At 45.8% G+C, this 17980-nt stretch overlaps 5 protein-coding genes across 5 annotated transcripts; all 5 read right to left on the reverse strand.

Moving 5' to 3' along the window:
• Nucleotides 1–529: 529 nt before the first annotated feature.
• LOC129171147 (metalloproteinase inhibitor 2-like) lies at nucleotides 530–3310 on the reverse strand. Its single transcript, XM_054759533.1, has 5 exons — nucleotides 3138–3310; nucleotides 2177–2256; nucleotides 1784–1886; nucleotides 986–1110; nucleotides 530–904 (listed from the first exon to the last, which is right to left on the reverse strand). Exons 1-5 carry the CDS (start codon nucleotides 3265–3267, stop codon nucleotides 710–712), a joined length of 633 nt encoding a protein of 210 aa, XP_054615508.1. The 5' UTR covers nucleotides 3268–3310; the 3' UTR covers nucleotides 530–709.
• Nucleotides 3311–4996: 1686 nt separating this feature from the next.
• Nucleotides 4997–6510, reverse strand: LOC129171456 (metalloproteinase inhibitor 2-like). Its single transcript, XM_054760128.1, has 5 exons — nucleotides 6381–6510; nucleotides 5868–5941; nucleotides 5690–5792; nucleotides 5259–5383; nucleotides 4997–5179 (listed from the first exon to the last, which is right to left on the reverse strand). The coding sequence occupies exons 1-5, from the start codon at nucleotides 6508–6510 to the stop codon at nucleotides 4997–4999; spliced, it is 615 nt and encodes a 204-aa protein (XP_054616103.1).
• A 1501-nt stretch (nucleotides 6511–8011) lies between these two features.
• On the reverse strand, nucleotides 8012–9058 carry LOC129171457 (metalloproteinase inhibitor 2-like). Its single transcript, XM_054760129.1, has 5 exons — nucleotides 8929–9058; nucleotides 8655–8734; nucleotides 8480–8582; nucleotides 8136–8260; nucleotides 8012–8029 (listed from the first exon to the last, which is right to left on the reverse strand). The coding sequence occupies exons 1-5, from the start codon at nucleotides 9056–9058 to the stop codon at nucleotides 8012–8014; spliced, it is 456 nt and encodes a 151-aa protein (XP_054616104.1).
• Nucleotides 9059–9895: 837 nt separating this feature from the next.
• On the reverse strand, nucleotides 9896–11453 carry LOC129171180 (metalloproteinase inhibitor 2-like). Its single transcript, XM_054759594.1, has 5 exons — nucleotides 11319–11453; nucleotides 10902–10975; nucleotides 10725–10827; nucleotides 10283–10407; nucleotides 9896–10216 (listed from the first exon to the last, which is right to left on the reverse strand). Exons 1-5 carry the CDS (start codon nucleotides 11446–11448, stop codon nucleotides 10037–10039), a joined length of 612 nt encoding a protein of 203 aa, XP_054615569.1. The 5' UTR covers nucleotides 11449–11453; the 3' UTR covers nucleotides 9896–10036.
• A 2723-nt stretch (nucleotides 11454–14176) lies between these two features.
• LOC129171458 (metalloproteinase inhibitor 2-like) lies at nucleotides 14177–17036 on the reverse strand. Its single transcript, XM_054760130.1, has 5 exons — nucleotides 16907–17036; nucleotides 15654–15733; nucleotides 15487–15580; nucleotides 14446–14570; nucleotides 14177–14371 (listed from the first exon to the last, which is right to left on the reverse strand). Exons 1-5 carry the CDS (start codon nucleotides 17034–17036, stop codon nucleotides 14177–14179), a joined length of 624 nt encoding a protein of 207 aa, XP_054616105.1.
• Nucleotides 17037–17980: the final 944 nt, after the last annotated feature.

The following is a 17980-nucleotide window of genomic DNA, read 5'->3' on the forward strand; positions in this document are numbered from 1 at the left end:
AGCTAAAAGTTAGCTTGGCCAGCTCATGTTGGCTTTGCGTGTACATGTTACGGGTGTGGACGCCCAACATTACAGTCAAATTATTTCAAAAACATTTTTTTGGATGTCTGCACTGGGAAGGAAGGTGGTAGGTCGGCCGTTTAGTCATACCAGAGAATGAAGTAACATGCTGAGAAGCCCAATTGTCAGTGACTAAAATCTGTAAAGGATCGCATGCCAGGTTATGACATCAGCGCAATAAAAGTTGTAGTAATAAATGGTTAGAGTTGAAAAGTTGTAACCCCCCCCTCCCCCGAAAATAGCATCAGTCTACTTGACTGAGCTTGGTGCTCGAATGCAAGCAATGCGATGTAGTGAGGCGGTTGCCAGTAACAATAAACTACAGCAACAGCCAATGCAAAACATCAGATGAATGAGTTACGTGGACATGTGATCATACCCTGAGAGGGTTACCGCACACTCAGTCACAACAGACGAAAGCGCCACGCAAGACGGGAGGAGCACGGTGACATCACCTCCCCCCTCTGTGAAAGACATTCCATTATTCTCAAATTCTTCACATCCTCCGCCATGACTCACACGCAAATTGGTCTGTAGTTGGAAACCCGACTCTTGCATGGACACGACTTTGGACGAACGAGCCTCAGAAAGAAAAATCTCATTGCTTTCTCAGAAATGGTTTATTAGTCATCTGGACATCTTCAGCATGTTAACGGCCTTTCGTGTCCATGTAGCCCTTTTTGGAGGAGAGGGTCCCCCTGTACCAGGCACAGGAGCCATGACTTCTCTTGACACAAGCAAAATGTCTGGCCTGCTCTCTGTTGCCCAAGTTTGTCAGAAAGTCTGTCCACAAGCACTGGGCTGGTCTGCTCAACTTGCACGGGAAGGTGTGGCAGTGAGTGATCTGAGGATCATGCAAAGATGGGGGGTTTAAAATCAAATGCAAGCCTGACATTTCTACTGGCTGTCCATTAGGTTTGCTTACCTGGCAATCACAGCCCTTTTTATAGTGCTCTACCAGGTTGGTCTTTTGGGAGACGCTCAGGCTGTCCCAGGGCACAATGAAGTCACACACTGTGCCGTGCAGCGACCCATCGGGCGCCAGTCTGCCTGCAATGGCAAAAGATGAAATGAGAAAACGGCGTACGACACGGCAAACTCATCCCATGGAGGGCCGAGACTCCAGGTTCTGTCTCTCCCGAACAGGTGATTTAAGAGATTAGTTCCTTCCCTCAAATTTGAGTTGGTGTCATTTAAAAAAAAACTCCTTTAGCGTCTGGAAAGAAAACACTGCAATGTTTCGGCTCTCCATTACATGAGTGACATCCCTGCCTCAGACTGCCACAAGCTGGAACCAGTTAGACTGATGCATGCAGGGGAGCGGTCCCGTCCCACCGCTGTGAGGGTAGACCCCCGGTGTAGGCTATGAAGCCATTACTTCAGGGCTTCTTCCTTCCACTTATGGTGGCTGGACTGAAGCCCCAGGTCTGAGCTTTGACAGCTTCCAGATTGAACACACAAGTGTGTCTGGTCTGATCTCATGATCACCTTGGAGCGAAAAAGGAACTTGTGTTTAACAATGCCCAGTAAAAAGGGGTTTACACCGAGTGAGGACTTGTTTAATTTACAGTATGTCCATTTTACACAGGAATCTTCAAGTTTTTAGTTGCAAATGCAATAAAGACCTGGAGATGTGACTACTGGCAGTTTTGGGATAAACATTGCCTCTGGTATTGATTTTTCCATTATCTTCCACTTAAAAATGCAAAAATAAAAACTTTACCTGAGATAAGATATTCTACACCATTGGTCAGAGTCACACCACAGGCTGCAGAGGAGGCTGGAGTGTAGATGGCATCAACACCCCTGTTAGGGCCCTTGAACATCTAGAAAATTCAATAACCAAATGATAAAATGTCCATGCATACATAATCATAAGACTATGAAGTAGGGATGCTCCAATCAGCTCATTTCCATGTTTAAAAAAAAAAAAAAAAAATCCATGTGATAAATGCCTTACAATAGCAATCACCTGGAGCGTGTACTGGTGCAGGCCCCACCCCCCATGGCCAAGAGCACACATTTACAGGTAGTCCATGTGACAGAGTCGCTCGATTACAGAATTGGCAACATAAACCCTGATGGGAGCATCCTTGTATAAATCCCTTATAATAACCTTGATCTGTTTGAGGTCATACTTGACGGGTTTGTCAAATCCACCGACAAGCTTCCTTGCAAGCACCTGTGCCTTGATGACTACAAAGACAAGTATAAAACAGATGAATGTTATTTTAATGCACAATACAAGAAGGCACATCAGGTGTGATTGTTTAAAAGTTTTCAGGGCAGCCATTTTGAAGGTACAGCAGGAATTGCCAACCAGAAGCCACACCTCCCTGAATATTCTCATCACCTCAATTAACACCTGTGCTTTCCTGACACGCAGCTCCCAGTATCTACATGTTCCTACTCAACTAGCAATAAAACATCTAGAGCTGTCAAACGGCCTCTTAAAATGATCGTGTGTAAAATATAACAGCTATTGTTTGCCTAGCAGAGTCATGGTAGCCATGTTGGTGCTATATGGGCAAATATTTGACCAGAAATTACACCAGCAAATGTAAACCGCCTTCATTACCAAGCAACACCAAAGCCATTTCCTACCGCCCCATCTGTTCTACAGTATTAAAAAAGCTATAGTTAGAAGGCAGACACTGTACTGCACACAGCGTTGTTACATTTTAAAAGCTTTAACAATTTCGGCACCAGCAGACAAACTCAACCGGGAATTACGCCATGTTGTCGTTAGCAAAACCAAGTACAGCTCAAGCTGTAATTAATGCAAATAATGTACCTCGTACATTATAGGGAATAAAATCTAGTTTTAAATGGTATAGAGCCAGTATTTTACTTGTCGAGGTAGTCATTGTGGAACTACATGGACAAGGACTTGACCGGAAGTTACACGCAAAGTACCCTCATTAAATCACGAGCAACACTGTAAACATGTCCAGTTAGAACTCTAATGCTAAACGCTTTTAAGCAGCATGGCAACTTCCAAAAATTTGCAATGACTCACGTTAAATATTTGTACATTCACAGCCATATTGTCAACATTATTTTCATGTTAAACTTACCGACGTCTGCTTGGCAAAAGGCCGTTTGTGGATGCACAGGACCGCACGTGCAGGCTTGTGCTCCTTCTTGCATCCGCCACATGCACAGCAGCACCAGGGGGAGCACCAAGCTCTTCACCGTCCAACTCATACTGAGTGAAATGTGGCTAACAAGACAGGGTTTGTAGCAGGAGGAGAACTGTGGGGCACTGTCTGGAAGGAGGTCAGCAGCCTTTTATTGCTGGAAGCTCCTCCCACACTCTTATAACGTGCACAATTGGATGATTGCCTTCACCTGTGTTCACCTTAGCTCACACTAATACTAATAATAGATGTATAACTGTTGCTAGGCAGGATTTATAAGTCAAGTTATTTGGTGCCGTTTCCTTGCCTCTACTGCACGTGTGTCAAACTGGTGCCCTGGAGGGCCGAGACACTGCAGGTTTTCTCTCCAACCAGTTTCTTCAGCAGGTGATTTAATTGATGAGCTCCTTCCCTCAAACTGAAGGTGTTGATCATTAAAATCACCTGCTTTAGTGACTGGCTGGAAAGAAAACCTGCAGTGTCTCGGCCCTCCATGGCACCAGTTTGACACCCCTGCTCTACTGCCCCTCACAGCAGAAAAGGACAGGAAGAGTTGGATGATAAAAAAGCATCCAAATTCCCCGCTAACAACAATTAACTAAACCACAAAGACCAAAAATGTAATCCATTAAAACACAATTTAAATACAATTTTTGCTAGCTAACAGGGGAAAAAAAATCATGTGGCTACACAGTTAGCTGTTGCTCAGCAGTCCAAAGTCCATTTTGGTGCTATTTCCTTGGCATCGTGGGGGAGTCTTTTCCACCACGTAGCAGAGAAAGCGTCCATTTTGTCTCCCAACGGCAATGTACTCAAACAGGGGTGCCAGCCTGGAAGCGGTCCGTGGACAAACCTGTGTTTGTTGTCCCTAACATACCCGCCTGGTTCAGCCAGCCCCGCGCTGGGCGCGCACCAAAGACCTTCAGGCAATGAGCAAAAGCCCAGACAGTCGACTTGAAACTCAGCACGGCTCTTAAGTTTCGGGAACTGGGGTTTACTAATGTACATTCACACCCGCCCATACGATAACCCCCCCCCCCACAGGTGCATTTTATTGACATGTTGAATGCACAGATACCCTGATGAGATCCTGAGGCCCATTTGTGTCATTCATCCCCAACCATCACCATTTGTTTATGCTAGAAAAATGCTTAATGTGAACTTTATACACAAGCCCGACATTGTGATACACTCACACCCATGTTACCATCTCTGACTCCAAGATGGTTTCTCCCACTCCATTTTATTGGACTAAAACTAGAAATTGTGCAGTTTTGGCCGCTGGTTACCATAATATAGCATTTTGATGCATTAAACAGCAGCGGTGGAACACAGGGACATACAGCATTGGTACTTTCACTGCTGTATGCATTTGTGGAAGCCAACGTCTACTCGTGAAATGTTACAGCATTCACCCCTGCTGGGGCGTCAATATTCTTCATCCCTGAGGTTTGACATAAGTCAGATGAACTTGAAATTTCTCCAACAGCAAACCACCAGGTCAGGTACACAGTTACAGGACTGACATGCAAAGCATGGCAGCCATTTACTTGTCAGATTGCCCAAAAGTCATTAAGCAGTGTTTGAGGGACCTTTGAGTTGTAGTCCATGTACGCCAACATTTGGAACCACCCATAGGGGGCGCCACATGTAGAGTAGTGTCTACAAGCAAATACTGCTGTAATGTTCATCACAAGTTCATCAAAATGCAACCTCAACAGGAAAAAAAAAAAAAAAAAAAACTGCATTGCTTTCAGATTTATTTTTTATTATACGCCTGCTTGGAAGTTTGACCTTCAGAGTCCTTGATAGCCTTGCTTGGTTGAGGGGATCCCCCTGATCCAGCCACAAAAGCCATCACCTCCCTTCAGACAAGCAAAATGTTTGCTCTGCAGTTGACTGCCAGAGTTCATCACAAAGTCAGTCCAGGAGCACTCGAATGGTCTGCTGCTGCACGGGGTGGCGTGGCAGAGAGTGATCTGAGGATCAAGCAAAGATGGGATTGAAGTGATGAAACGCAAGTCTGATATCCATCCGCTATACATTCGGTCTGCTTACCTGGCAAACGCAACCCTTTCGATAGCTCTGTGCCAGGTTGCTTTTTTGGCAGGCAGTCAGGTTGTCCCAGGGCATGATGAAGTCGCACGAGATGACATGCAGCGACCCATCAGGCGCCAGTCTGCCTGTGAAATAAGATACATGGCACTATGGCATCTGTTATGTTGGATAAGTGCAGTGTCAAGCACAGCTCATTAGCATTTAAAGCTACAGACAATATAGCATAAAAGTCCATCATCCAGGCAATTTAACATGACCTTTATACTGTGTTCCATCACATGCGCAATAAAAAAATTCTACAGAGGGGTTTCATTTCCAGCATTTCCATTTTAAATTGTAAACTTAAAAGGAATGTTTAAGCTGGAGGATCCAAATGCAACAAACAAATTCAGGCAACCACTGCCATCAACTGCGTTTAAATATATTTTTACCTGTGATAAGATATTCTACACCTTTGGTGAAAGTCACTCCACAGGCCGCAGAGGAGGCTGGAGTGTAGACAGCATCAATATACCTGTGAGCGCCCTTGAACATCTGGAAGAAATCAAATAGTCAAAGATAAGTGCATGCGTACAGCGACAGAACAGATTGTAAATTCCTTCTAACAACCTTGATCTGTTTGACGTCATACTTGTGTTCATATCCACCAACAAGCTTCCATGCAAGCACCTCAGCCTTGATGACTGCAAAGACACGAGTATGCAACAGATGGACGTACAAAACAATGAGGTGCATCCAGGTGTGAGGATTGCGGCCTCCACCTGATGCATGACTGTTTCATCAGCTGCAGTGTTAGCCAGGAGAGCGTGCGCTGCCAGGCTCCAGAACCACAAAAGCCAATCAGAAAGCTATTTTACTGCTTTAGAGTCAAAGTAACATTAGCTTCCAGGGCAGCCATTTTCACACTAGAGCAGGACTTGCCAACCACCTGCATTAGCAACACCTCTATGCATATTTTCACCACATTTACCATCCCTCCCCCCTTCCCATTTCTTTCCTATTGAAGCACTCCATTTGAGGTTTTTGGTAGATTTACAGCCATATTGTAGATGGTGTATAAGTTAATAGAAGTACAAGGAAGAGACAAACACTGTCCAATTAACATTTACACATTCAACTTACCGACGTCTGCTTGGCAAAACGCCGTCTGTGGATGCACAGGAAGGCACGAGCAGGCTTGTGCTCCTTCCTGCAGCCCCCACGTGCACAGCAGCACCAGGGGGAGCACCAAGCTCTTCATCGTCCAACGCATAATGAGTGAAACGTGGCTAACAAGACAGGGTTTGCAGCCAGAGAGAAATTCTGGTGTACTTCTTTGAGCGGTGTGTCAGCAGCCTTTTATTGCTGCAAGCTCCTCCCACTCTCTTAATTGGATGATTGCCTTCACCTGGTTCACCTTCACTCACACAACCGACCTGCATGCATGTGCTCGTGCATGCCAGCTATCTTTTTATTTTTTTTAAAAAGTGTTTTTGTATAGAAACTAGGAAGGCTCCAACACTTTCCCTTTCGGTCTGATCTGTACATACTAAACCACACATGCAATAAATGCCATTGAAAAAACAATTTCAATTAACTTTTTCACTCATGAACAAAATTAATCAGATCTGTAACTGTTGCTAGGCAGAATTTATTAGTCAGCTTGTGTGGTGCTGTGTTCTTGGCTCTACTGCCTCATACAGCAGAGAAAGGACAGGGAGAATTGGCTGGTAGGCTGGTATTTTTATTTTTCTGGTCATGTGGTTACCTGTTGCTTGGTAGAATTGATAAGCCCATTTGGTGCTTTTTTCTTGGCTTCGTGGGGGAGGATTTTCTACCACAGAGCAGAGGAAGGACAGGGAGAGTCGGCCGACTGCAATGTACTAAAACAGGGGTCCCAGCCTGTGTTTGTTGTCCCGAGCATATCCCGCCCATAGCATAACCCCACCACCCACACCATGGACCAAACGTTTTCCAGCAGGGGACACGTAGAGAAAAATGAAAGGATGCAACTTTGCTAGTTAGTAGAGCAAGGCATGTAGCTACGCTAACAAGGTATATTTCACCTCAGTGAAAAAGCTCATTAATTACTCATATGAATATTATTGATATCAACTTTGCTCATTACTTTTATCCCATTGTCCAAATATTTCAACTTAAAACTTAACATTTTTGTGGTTATGACTTTTCCCCATATTTGGAGACAACCCCCCCCAACCTAATTTCCCCAAAATTACTTTCCAAAATAATTGGGTCTAATATTTCAACTCTATGCTGCTAAAATTTTTCCTCGAAAGTTTATTTCAACTATTCTTGTAAAAGTACAGCAGCTTCCCTTTCCCCCCCCCCATTTCAACTTTTGTAACGTTCTTTGTGTGGTTTCATAGGATATGAAAGCATGTTTCAATGATCCTCATTAGAGTACAACCTCATTCTTCTCAAATTTGATCACAGGCGAGATTACGTAGATTTAGTTCGATCACAGCTCCTGCATGTGAAGTATGGCTAGCATTTAGAAATAGCATTGCAACGTTAGGCTGACACCACATTTGTTGATCACAAGGACAGGACTAAACAAACATTGCTTTCTCAGAAATAGAAGATTTATTTGACAAATTTAATCTGCATGGAGTTTTAACTTGGCTCCCTTTGTGGTTTTGGGTGAGGGGCCCCCCCCGTACCAGGCACAAGAGCCATCACTTCTCTTCACACAAGCAAGATGTTTGGCCTGGTGTCCTAGGCTGGGGGCTGGCAGAGGGTCAGTCCACAAGCACTCAGCTGCTCTGCTGCGCCTGCACGGGGCAGCGTGGCAGGGAGTGATCTGAGGATCAAGCAAAGATGATTTGCATTTGGTCATTGACCAAATGCAAGACTGACAGTCCTATTAAGTTTGCTTACCTGGCAGTCGCAGCCCTTGCGATACCCATGTACCAAGTTGGTCTTCTGGCAGGCAGTCAGGCTGTCCCAGGGGGCCAAGAAGTCACACGACACAACATGTGGCAACCCATCAGGCGCCAGTCTGCCTGCAATGGTGAAAGGCGGGCGAAATGACGAGAAAGTTAAACCGATGTCATCCGTTACGTGCAGTCAAGCACAGCTGATTAGCATTAAGGCTACAGACATACGGTGGCAGCTTTCCAGCAGGCCTTACCCAAAGACTGGTCTAAATTCCAGCATCAAGGCTAGACTCGGGTCAACACAAGTGCAGTACGCTGTGGGACCTTTATAGTGTAGCTTTTTACCCGAGAGAAGATATTCTACACCAGTGCTGAGAGTCAGTGCACAGGCTCCAGGGTCTGTTGTAGTGTAGATGGCACCGATATCCACGTGGGCGCCCTTGAACATCTGGAAAAATCAAACCACCAAAAGATCAAATGTGCATGCATGGATACGTCCGGGCATAATTCATTCCAAAACCTTCACGACCTGGAGCTGTTTGATGTCATTCTTGACGAATATACCAACGTCTTCCTTTGCAAGCACCTTCGCCTTGAGGACTAGAAAGACAGACAAGCGTTAAGCAGATGAATGCTACTTTCATGCACAACACAATGAGGCGCATCCAGGTGAGGCTCGTCGCCTGCACGAGCTGCATGTGACTTTCATCAGCAACACCTGTCACACCGAGCCATATCGTGAAGGAAGGGACAAACAGAACACCACTGCAGTGATAGTTTCATGCTCCATTTACCGAAATCTGCTTGGCAAAACGCCGTCTGTGGATGCACAGGAGGGCACCAGCAGGCTTGTGCTCCTTCTTGCAGCCCCCACAAGCACAGCAGCACCAAGGGGAGCACCAAACTCTTCACCGTCCAACTCATACTGAGTGAAATGGCGCTGACAAGACAGGGTTTGCAGGCAGAGGAACTCTGGTGTACTTTCTTCAGCGGGGCGGTCAGCAGCCTTTTATTGCTGCAAGCTCCTCCCACACTCTTACATCACTCATAACCATCAGATGATTGCCTTCACCTGCGTTCACCTTCACTCAGACTAATCACACAAATGCTTGACGTTGCTCGGCAGAATGTAGACAGTTTGGTGGCGCTTCCCTGGCTGTGCTGCCTCCCGTCAACGACAAATGGAATTGTCGCTTTCAGAAATGGAACAACGTGGAACATAATTAGAAACCACATTCAACCCATTTAAGCGAAGCTGATGAATCACGTCAGGGACCCTTTGAGAGTCAAACTGATAACTGCAGCAGGCTGACGCAGCCAAACAGGCACCAAGCGACTGCACATAACAGGAAGTGCATACCAAAATAAGAGCAGAACAGGAAAAGGGAAACCCAGACAACAGACAGGAGTCACACAGAGCGTGACATCTAACCCCTCCGAGACGCTTTCACACTTCCTTGTATGTTTTTATCCATTTAACCTGCCGTCGTGGCTCAACTCCATGTTTCATTGGAAGCGTAGCCCGTTTGGCTCACAATTTGGAACAGATTGTGGCATCTCAGCGGACAATCCAAGAAACATAGGAATCTCTTAATTGTGTATGGTATCATTTTATTGATGGCAGGTTGAATGCAGACCATCATCTCATTTGCATCTAAATTCCTGGAAGCTCATATTGTCCTGTAACGTGTGGCCATTTTACACTGGAAAAGAAATGCATGCCATGCTGTCACACCCACATGACCAAATCCAAAGCCCAGCCTAGTTAGCATGAGTGTTGTGAACACAGGGCTGTAGCAGCACGATGTTAGTCTAACGTGGCCACAATTAGGGAGCAAACAAACACTGCATTGCTTTCTTAGACACATTTATTGGTAAATTGCCATTTCACATGGTGCAGTTTTAACTGTGTGCTTGATAGCCTGAGGTGGCGGTGGACCCCCTGATCCAGGCACAGGAGCCATCAATTCTCTGACAAGCAAAATGTCTGGCCTGCTCTCGATTGCCCAAGTTTGTCAGGAAGTCCGTCCACAAGCACTCATCTGGGCTGATCTTGCACGGGATGGTGTGGCAGCGAGTGATCTGAGGATCAAGCAAGGAGGTTTTTAAATTCATAAAAACGTACGTGTGACACTTCGGTTTGCTTACCTGGCAGTCGCAGCCCTTTTGATAGCGCTCTACCAAGCTGGTCTTCTGGCAGGCACTCAGCCTGTCCCAGGGGGCAACAAAGTTGCACACAATGACGTGCAGCGACCCGTCAGACGCCACATTGCCTGCAATGGTGAAGGGCGAAATGAGACGAGAAAACTGCCTCTGTCACGTTGGGTGACGACTCAAGCACAGCTCATTAGCATCAAACATGGACGATTTAGAGTTGCCATTTAACCCCAACATGTTCTTGGGCTGGGGGGGAAGCCGGAGTACCCGAGAACGCGCACACTCCACACAGACATCCAACCCTTGTTCTGACTGTGGCCAACATGCTAACCACTAGGCCACCATGTAGCACTTGATTATCCTTCTAAAAGAAACACCTTCAAAATCAGGTCAACAGAATTAAAAATTTAAAAAAAAAAAGTGCTTTTTTTACCTGTGATCAGATATTCTACACCATTAATCAAAGTTACTCCACAGGCTGCAGACGAGGCTGGCGTGTAGATGGCATTAAAGTCCCTGTGAGGGCCTTTGAACATCTGGAAAATCAAATGAGTAAAAGATAAAAACATGCATGCACACACAGACGTGATTATGAAGCCCTTGGAATAACCTTGGTGAGTTTGATGTCATACTTCAGCTCATACACACCAACCACCTTCTTTGCAAGCACCGCTGCCTTGATGACTGGAAAGACAGGAAGTGTTAAACACATGAATGGTATTAATATAAAAACAATGAGGTGATTGCATCCTGCACCAGCGTCACATGACTTTCATCAGCTGCAGTGTGAGCTAGGAGAGCGTGCGCCGCCAAACTCCACAACCACAAAAGCCCATCACAGAAATCTGTTGTAGTGCTTACAGATCGAGTCTAGATACACTTGTGTTCTCATCTTTCCTATTGAAACCTTCAGTTCAGCCTTTGGGTGCATTCACAGCCATATTTTGTTTTCCGTAGTTACACAAGCTAACATGCGCAGAAGGAAGAGACTAGCACTACCCAGATAACACTTTCATGCTCAACTTACCAAAATCTGCTTGGCAAAACGCCGTCTGTGGATGAACAGGAACACACTTGCAGGCTTGTGCTCCTTCTTGCAGCCTCCACAAGCACAGCAGCACCAGGGGGAGCACCAAACACTTCACCGTCCAACTCATACTGGATAAACTGGCGCTGACAAGACAGGGTTTGCAGGCAGAGAGGAATTCTGGTGTACTTTCTTAAGGGGGGAGTCAGCAGCCTTTTATTGCTGCAAGCTCCTCCCACACTCTTAATTGGATGATTGTCTTCACCTGCGTTCACCTTCACTCACACTGATACTAATCACATCAGATGTGTAACTGTTGCTAGGCAGGATTTATAAGTCAAGTTGTTTGGTGTCGTGGGGGAGACTTTAGTACTACGGAGCAGAGAAAGGACAGGGAGAGTCGGCTGAGGGGCTTTATGAAGTGTCCAATTTCTCTCTGGACTGTAACGTACTAAAACAGGGGTCCCAGCCTGGTACTGGTCCATGGGTGGGCCTGCCCATCCCGTAACCGTTTGTCTAGTTGGATTGAGTTGGATTCCATGTATGCTGTCATTTGGAGCACAACCCATAGGGGGCGCCACCTGTGTCTAGGGCTGGGCTACTTGTATATGGACCAAAACTCATATCCCGATATATTTAGGGGGAATATTGATATACGATATATATCCCCATAGTTTTTGCACAAGGTGAGTTTAGACAAAGTCAAAGCCAAATTTACAGGCAAACGTTTGAATTAAAATTTCAAAAATGTTATCGAAAAATAGCTGCTGAAATAAAATAGTCCATCATACACACAGAACCAGTCAAATATAATCTTCAGTCTTTGAGGCTGCACTCAGGGTAGTCCCTCTGCAGCCGTGTTAGCTCTTCCATCTTGTTGGGAGATCTCACGTTCCCAGTGAGGACAGATGCTAAACGTGGTTTATACCGTCTTTTCCGCTGTCGGCGCTTCACTCCCGCTGTGCAGCCCGTCCTCCTTCTCCGTATCTCTGCGTGGCGGAGGGGTGTGTGGCTCAAAGCTAACAGCTGCAGAGTGTAAACAATGGAGGCGTGAATGAACGAGTCTCCCGCAACAAGCAAGAGGCAAGCTGCAAACGTAACGAGATAACGAGATATTCAAGATTCAAGAGTTTTATTGTCATAAGCACAGTAAAACAGCAGTTCTACTATGCAATGGAATTCTTGTTCTGTTCATTCACACAAGAAAAGAAAGAAAAACACAAGAAAAAGTATAAGAACATAAGAAACATAAATACCAATAAATTAAGCAACAACAACAGAAGAGACATTAATACAGATAAATAATACAAATAAATAAATAAATAAATAAAGTGCTATGAGTGTGTGCGTGTGTTGCGTGCGGCGTGTGCGAGTGCTTCGTTGAGAAGCCTGATGGCCTGTGGGTAAAAGCTGTTTGCCAGCCTTGTGGTCCTGGACTTCAAACTCCTGTAGCGTCTGCCTGACGGTAGGAGTGTGAATAATGAGTGTTGTGGATGTGTGCTGTCCTTGATGAGGTTGTGTGTTCTGCGTAGGACTCTAGATTTATAAATGTCTTGCAGTGAGGGGAGGGCTGCCCCAACAATGTTCTGTGAGGTCTTGATCACCCGCTGGAGTGCCTTCCTATCACGTGTTGTACAGTTACCGTACCAAACAGTGATGGAGGCGGTAAGGACACTTTCCATAGTGCATCTGTAGAAGCAACTCAGGATTGTGGTGGACATGCCAAATTTCCTCAGTCTTCTCAGGAAGTACAGTCTCCTTTGGGACTTCTTCAGAATTTGTTGGGTGTTGTGAGACCAGGTGAGGTCCTCGCTGATGTGTGTGCCAAGGAACTTGAAGGTTTTCACCCTCTCCACCTCAGTCTCATCAATAAACAGGGGTCTATGCGTGCTTCATTTGAATATGGATACAGCACCCAGGCCTAGGCGTGTCCCATTATGTGCATGAATCGGCTGCACCTTGAGCAGTTTTTACAGCTTAAACACCAAGAGAACATGTCTTCATGTCATAAGGATGGTGGATGATGGACTAAACTGTAAAAAAAACTGCACGTCCTTCAACACAAGCAGGTCATTACATACATTGATGAAATTCTCCACAACCTACTAAAGGTCAATGGAATGCTGTAGAAAATGGAGACAATTCCCCCGCCCCCTTACGTGTTTGGTAATCTCCAGTTACGAGAAGGAAAGAAGAGACACACCAGATGAAGTTTAAGAAGTGTATTGACAAATCAGAATGTCTTAAGTTTACAAAGATTTGTCTCCTCCACCCCAGCTGAACGAGGCTCCCACACTCTTCCCCCCGCCGCCTTTTTAGAATTGTTTTCTGCAGACCATTGGCGCCAGTCTCTCCAAAGATAACTTTCCCCCAGATTCTTTGTCGGAGTTGTGTGATGCCAGCAGGTGAGTCGCGGAGTTCTCTACACTTTTGCACATCAAACACTTCCCCAGACGTTCCTCAAGGGTGAAGTTAGCCTGCCTGTGCCCTTATCGGGCTGCTGGTCTTCACCATGTGGGAGTATGCGCCATTTTTGGCTAACCTTTGACACACTTAAACAGTTCATCTACTCAGCTAATTGTTTAATAAAGCATTTCTATAAACGACTCGTAATCACTCAGTTAACATTTATGGCGTACTCATAGCAAAGTTATTCTGAAATCTACTTTGTTAAAAATCACTCAGTAAACCGTTTAGCCTCCAACATTTGTCAAAACAATCCCTGCATGCATTTGCAAGCAACATCATGTTAGGCTAACGTCGACTGTGTGCAGCAATGATCAACTTCCAAAACGTCACAGGAAACACTGCATTGCCTTCTCAGAAATCATTTATTTGCACATCTGCATGGTGGAGCGTTAGCCGCCTTTAATGTTCCTGACGGCATTTTTGGGTGAGGGGGCCCCCCTGATCCAGGCACAAGAGCCATCACTTCTCCTCACACAAGCAAAATGTCTGGCCTGCTCTCTACTGCCCCAGCTTGCCAGAAAATCAGTCCACAAGCACTCGGCCGGGCTGCTGCTCTTGCACGGGGCGGCGTGGCACAGCGTGATCTGGGGATCAAGCAAAGATGGGTTTAATTGATAAACGAGTGATATTTCTATTGCTTTCCATTACGTTTGCTTACCTGGCAGTCGCAGCCCTTTTCATAGCGCTCTACCAGGTTGACCTTTTGTGAGGCAGTCAGGCTGTCCCAGGGCACAATGAAGTCACACACGATGGCATGCAGAGACCCATCAGGTGCCAGCCTGCCTGCAGTGGCGAAAGACATTAAATGACGATAACAGATTCAGGTGATATGCCGGCCGTCACATTGGGAAGTGCAGCGTCAAGCACAGCTTGTTAGCATCTTCCTAGTAGGGCGTACTAAAGACCAGGTCTAAATTCCAGCAACACAATTGTGGGAGCATATCAAAAGGCTCTATTAGTTTCATCTAGGGCTGTCAAATTTAATGCATCCATTTTTGATGCGCAAATTAGCGTGCACACATCCTGTCGGCCCCTCGGCCGACGCCATGTTTGAGGAACCAGCGGGGACCTAGCTACAAGCAGGCGCAAATAGAGCAGAAATGGAGAAAGGGGCATTTTGGTTGGTAAATTTAGCTTCAAAGCCCTGGCAGTCGTTTGCATCTACCATCACTGGAATCACCACCGTCACTGGCGACGTGCCAGAGAGAAGAAAGGTACTGAAGCGCTGCTGGCATTTTTTAAATTGTCATTTCTCCAGTGGTACCTGGGTAGACCAGTGACCCAAATAATGAGCGTTTGTTTTGAGATTAGCACTCAGCTGATTTTTGCAAGCTAAAATCAGGTTACGAGCTGCTAGTAAACAGCAGGCATAGCAGAGGACAGCTATATGGGGGCTTCTGTCCAGGTGACCAAGTCATCCTTCGTCTGTGATTAAAGGCAATTATGAGTCAACTATGGACAAAGTGATAAATGACTAAATATTCATTGATTGACAGCCCAGCTTTTATCACATGCACAATAAAAAGTTGACACTGGCTGAGGGTTTAAGTTACGGTATTTCAAATCAAAAAGCTTTCAGTTCAAATGAAGGCCAGGAAATGTAACCGCTGGCATTTATAGTACAGTTCCGGGGTTTGTGAGGAACACCAACTCTGGTACTGGGAAATCAGGCCAGAGGAATAAGATTACTTTTCTTTACCTGTGATAAGATACTGAACGCCTTTGGTCAGAGTCACTCCACAGAAGGCTGTGGTGTAGATGGCATCAACCTCCCAGTCGGGGCCCTTGAACATCTGGAAAACGACCAAAAGATAAATGTGCATGCATGCACGGAGATTCTAAATGCCTGATAATAAAAACAACAACCTTGGTCTGTTTGAGGTCATACATGATTGGCTCATCAAGTCCAACAACATCATTCCTTGCAAGCACCTTTGCCTTGATGACTAGAAAGACAGTAGAGTATTAAAGCAGATGAATGCTATTCTCATGCACAACATCCAGGTAGTTAGGTGTGTGTGTGTGTGTGTTGCCAGGCCCCAAACAAGCCAATCAGAAGTGTATTCTAGTGCTTCACAGGTTGAAGTTGAATCAACATTTTCATTGCAGCCAGACTCCACCGCGGGAAAAACCAAGCAGAAGTAAATATTCATGCACCACACCTGCCTTCATATCACATGGATGAGCACACCTGTGTTCTCCCGACTTTCCATGGTTTCCCTTTGCAAAGCTGTAGTTTGAGTTCCAGGTACATTTACAGCCACCCTGTGCTTGCGAAAGTAAGTAACATCCACGACACAGCCTGACAGCGGTCGGTATGAAGGACCTGCGGAACCTCTCCTTCTTACACCGTGGGTGTAACAGCCTATTGATCCTGCTCCTGTCCCTGTCCGTGCTGCCCCCTCTCCAGCAGCCCACAGCATAGAAGATGGCTGAGGCCACCACAGGTCCGTAAAAGAGTCCTGCACACACCAAAGGACCTCAGTCTCCTCAGCAGGTGGAGGCGACTCTGGCCCTTCTTGTAGAGGGCGTGGGTGTTGACGGACCAGTCCAGCTTGTTGTTAAGGTGAACACCCAGGAATTTGTAGCTGTCTACCAACTCTATGTCCGCTCCCTGGATGTTCACCGGTGTGAAGTGAGATGTTTTCCTCTGGAAGTTAATGATCATCTCCTTTGTCTTGCTGGTGTTGAGTTGCAGCTGGTTAAGCTCACTCCAGCTGACAAAAGTCCCTGATGACGGTCCTGTATTCCAGATCATTCCCCTCTGAAACACAACCAACGATGGCTGTGTCGTCGGAGAACTTCTGGATGTGACACTGTGTGGAGTTGTGTGTGAAGTCCCAGGTGTAGAGGGTGAAGAGGAAAGGGGAGAGCACCGTACCCTGAGGGGCACCTGTGCTGCAGAGTACCATGTCAGACACACAGTGACGCTGTCAGGCTCTACAACACCTGCACCACCTGAACCATGTTGTAGACACTATGTATTCTTTACACTGTTCTCTTTACTTGTCTTGCTGCTGTAACAAGTAAATTTCCCCGCTGTGGGATAAAATAAAGTACATACAAAGAGGAAGGGACGAAGAAACATGATATGAATAGCAGTTCCATGTTCAACTCACCCACATCTGCTTGGCAAAACGCTGTCTGCGGATGCGCAGGACCGCACGTGCAGGCTTGTGCGCCTTCCTGCAGCCGCCACGTGCACAGCAGCACCAGGGGGAGCACCAAGCTCGTCACCGTCCAACTCATACTGCGTGGCACGCACTAAGAAGACAGGGTTGGCAGCAGGAGGAGAATTCTGGTGGACTTTCTTCAGGGGCTCAGCAGCCTTTATTGCTGCAAGCTCCTCCCACACTCTTAATTGGATGATTGCCTTCACCTGGTTCACCTTCACTCACACAATTATCTCCCACCCTCAGGTGCTATCAATCGTCACTTTTCAAAAATGCAACCTCAGCATGGAAAACACCCGCACGCTCAGCGTTGCTTTCTTCCAAAGAGATGATTTATTTTGCTGACTTTGCCATCTTCTTCAGGTGGAAGCTGGTACCGATGTTTCAGGATTGATCAGAACACCACTAATGAGGAGGCGCTCGAGCAACTATTTCACTTCATGACACGAACGACCACAGTCGTACGTCTGCATCCATCCGCCCCTCCCTTTTCCTGGCTCATCCAATCAGCTGTCAGGACACATTCCCGACTTAAGGACTTCATTCTCATGACTTTTCTTGTCAATTTAGTTTCATTCTTGTCTTACTTTCTCGTACATTTGACTTTCTTAGAAATGACTTTATTCACGAGGTTTCTTGTAAATTTACTTTATTCTCGTCCATTTATGACTTTCCTTGTAAATTTACAACTTTACTCTTGTACTTTCACATACATTTGACTTAGAAGTGTACGACTTTATTCTCATGTAAATTTAATACAACTATTCTAAATTCACAACTTTGCCTCATATTTACTCCCCCCCGTGGCCCTAATACTCTGCCGCAGACTGACGTGTGGGTTGGACATCCACACGGCATTGGAATCGCACTGTTGTGTTCAGATGAGTAAAGTTAGAGCGTTTGACGGCAAAACTAATAAAATATTTACTGCCGTTAATGCACCGTTTGACAGCTCTACTTTCAATAGAAAGAAAAACACAAGCGTTGAACAAATTCTCAAGTTGTTGCACATTGCCGTCA

This window comes from Dunckerocampus dactyliophorus, chromosome 18, assembly GCF_027744805.1.
Source record: "Dunckerocampus dactyliophorus isolate RoL2022-P2 chromosome 18, RoL_Ddac_1.1, whole genome shotgun sequence".
Classification (NCBI taxonomy): Eukaryota; Metazoa; Chordata; class Actinopteri; order Syngnathiformes; family Syngnathidae; genus Dunckerocampus; species Dunckerocampus dactyliophorus.

What these genes read in the sequence shown, in the direction of transcription:
- LOC129171458 (XM_054760130.1), bottom strand. Translation starts at nt 17,036, where the DNA reads ATGAGTTGGACGGTGACGAGCTTGGTGCTCCCCCTGGTGCTGCTGTGC. An exon ending in ATGACCTCAAACAGACCAAG is followed by an intron (nt 15,581 to 15,653) that starts GTTGTTGTTTTT and finishes GTCGTTTTCCAG; the next exon opens with ATGTTCAAGGGCCCCGACTG. An exon ending in AAAAGGGCTGCGACTGCCAG is followed by an intron (nt 14,372 to 14,445) that starts GTAAGCAAACGT and finishes CTTGATCCCCAG; the next exon opens with ATCACGCTGTGCCACGCCGC.
- LOC129171456 (XM_054760128.1), bottom strand. Translation starts at nt 6,510, where the DNA reads ATGCGTTGGACGATGAAGAGCTTGGTGCTCCCCCTGGTGCTGCTGTGC. An exon ending in ATGACGTCAAACAGATCAAG is followed by an intron (nt 5,793 to 5,867) that starts GTTGTTAGAAGG and finishes GATTTCTTCCAG; the next exon opens with ATGTTCAAGGGCGCTCACAG. An exon ending in GAAAGGGTTGCGTTTGCCAG is followed by an intron (nt 5,180 to 5,258) that starts GTAAGCAGACCG and finishes CTTGATCCTCAG; the next exon opens with ATCACTCTCTGCCACGCCAC.
- LOC129171457 (XM_054760129.1), bottom strand. Translation starts at nt 9,058, where the DNA reads ATGAGTTGGACGGTGAAGAGTTTGGTGCTCCCCTTGGTGCTGCTGTGC. An exon ending in GTTTTGCCAAGCAGATTTCG is followed by an intron (nt 8,735 to 8,928) that starts GTAAATGGAGCA and finishes CTGTCTTTCTAG; the next exon opens with TCCTCAAGGCGAAGGTGCTT. An exon ending in AACAGCTCCAGGTCGTGAAG is followed by an intron (nt 8,583 to 8,654) that starts GTTTTGGAATGA and finishes TGATTTTTCCAG; the next exon opens with ATGTTCAAGGGCGCCCACGT.
- LOC129171180 (XM_054759594.1), bottom strand. Translation starts at nt 11,448, where the DNA reads ATGAGTTGGACGGTGAAGTGTTTGGTGCTCCCCCTGGTGCTGCTGTGC. An exon ending in ATGACATCAAACTCACCAAG is followed by an intron (nt 10,828 to 10,901) that starts GTTATTCCAAGG and finishes TTGATTTTCCAG; the next exon opens with ATGTTCAAAGGCCCTCACAG. An exon ending in TGTAGAATATCTGATCACAG is followed by an intron (nt 10,408 to 10,724) that starts GTAAAAAAAGCA and finishes TCACCATTGCAG; the next exon opens with GCAATGTGGCGTCTGACGGG.
- LOC129171147 (XM_054759533.1), bottom strand. Translation starts at nt 3,267, where the DNA reads ATGAGTTGGACGGTGAAGAGCTTGGTGCTCCCCCTGGTGCTGCTGTGC. An exon ending in ATGACCTCAAACAGATCAAG is followed by an intron (nt 1,887 to 2,176) that starts GTTATTATAAGG and finishes TGAATTTTCTAG; the next exon opens with ATGTTCAAGGGCCCTAACAG. An exon ending in TGTAGAATATCTTATCTCAG is followed by an intron (nt 1,111 to 1,783) that starts GTAAAGTTTTTA and finishes TTGCCATTGCAG; the next exon opens with GCAGACTGGCGCCCGATGGG.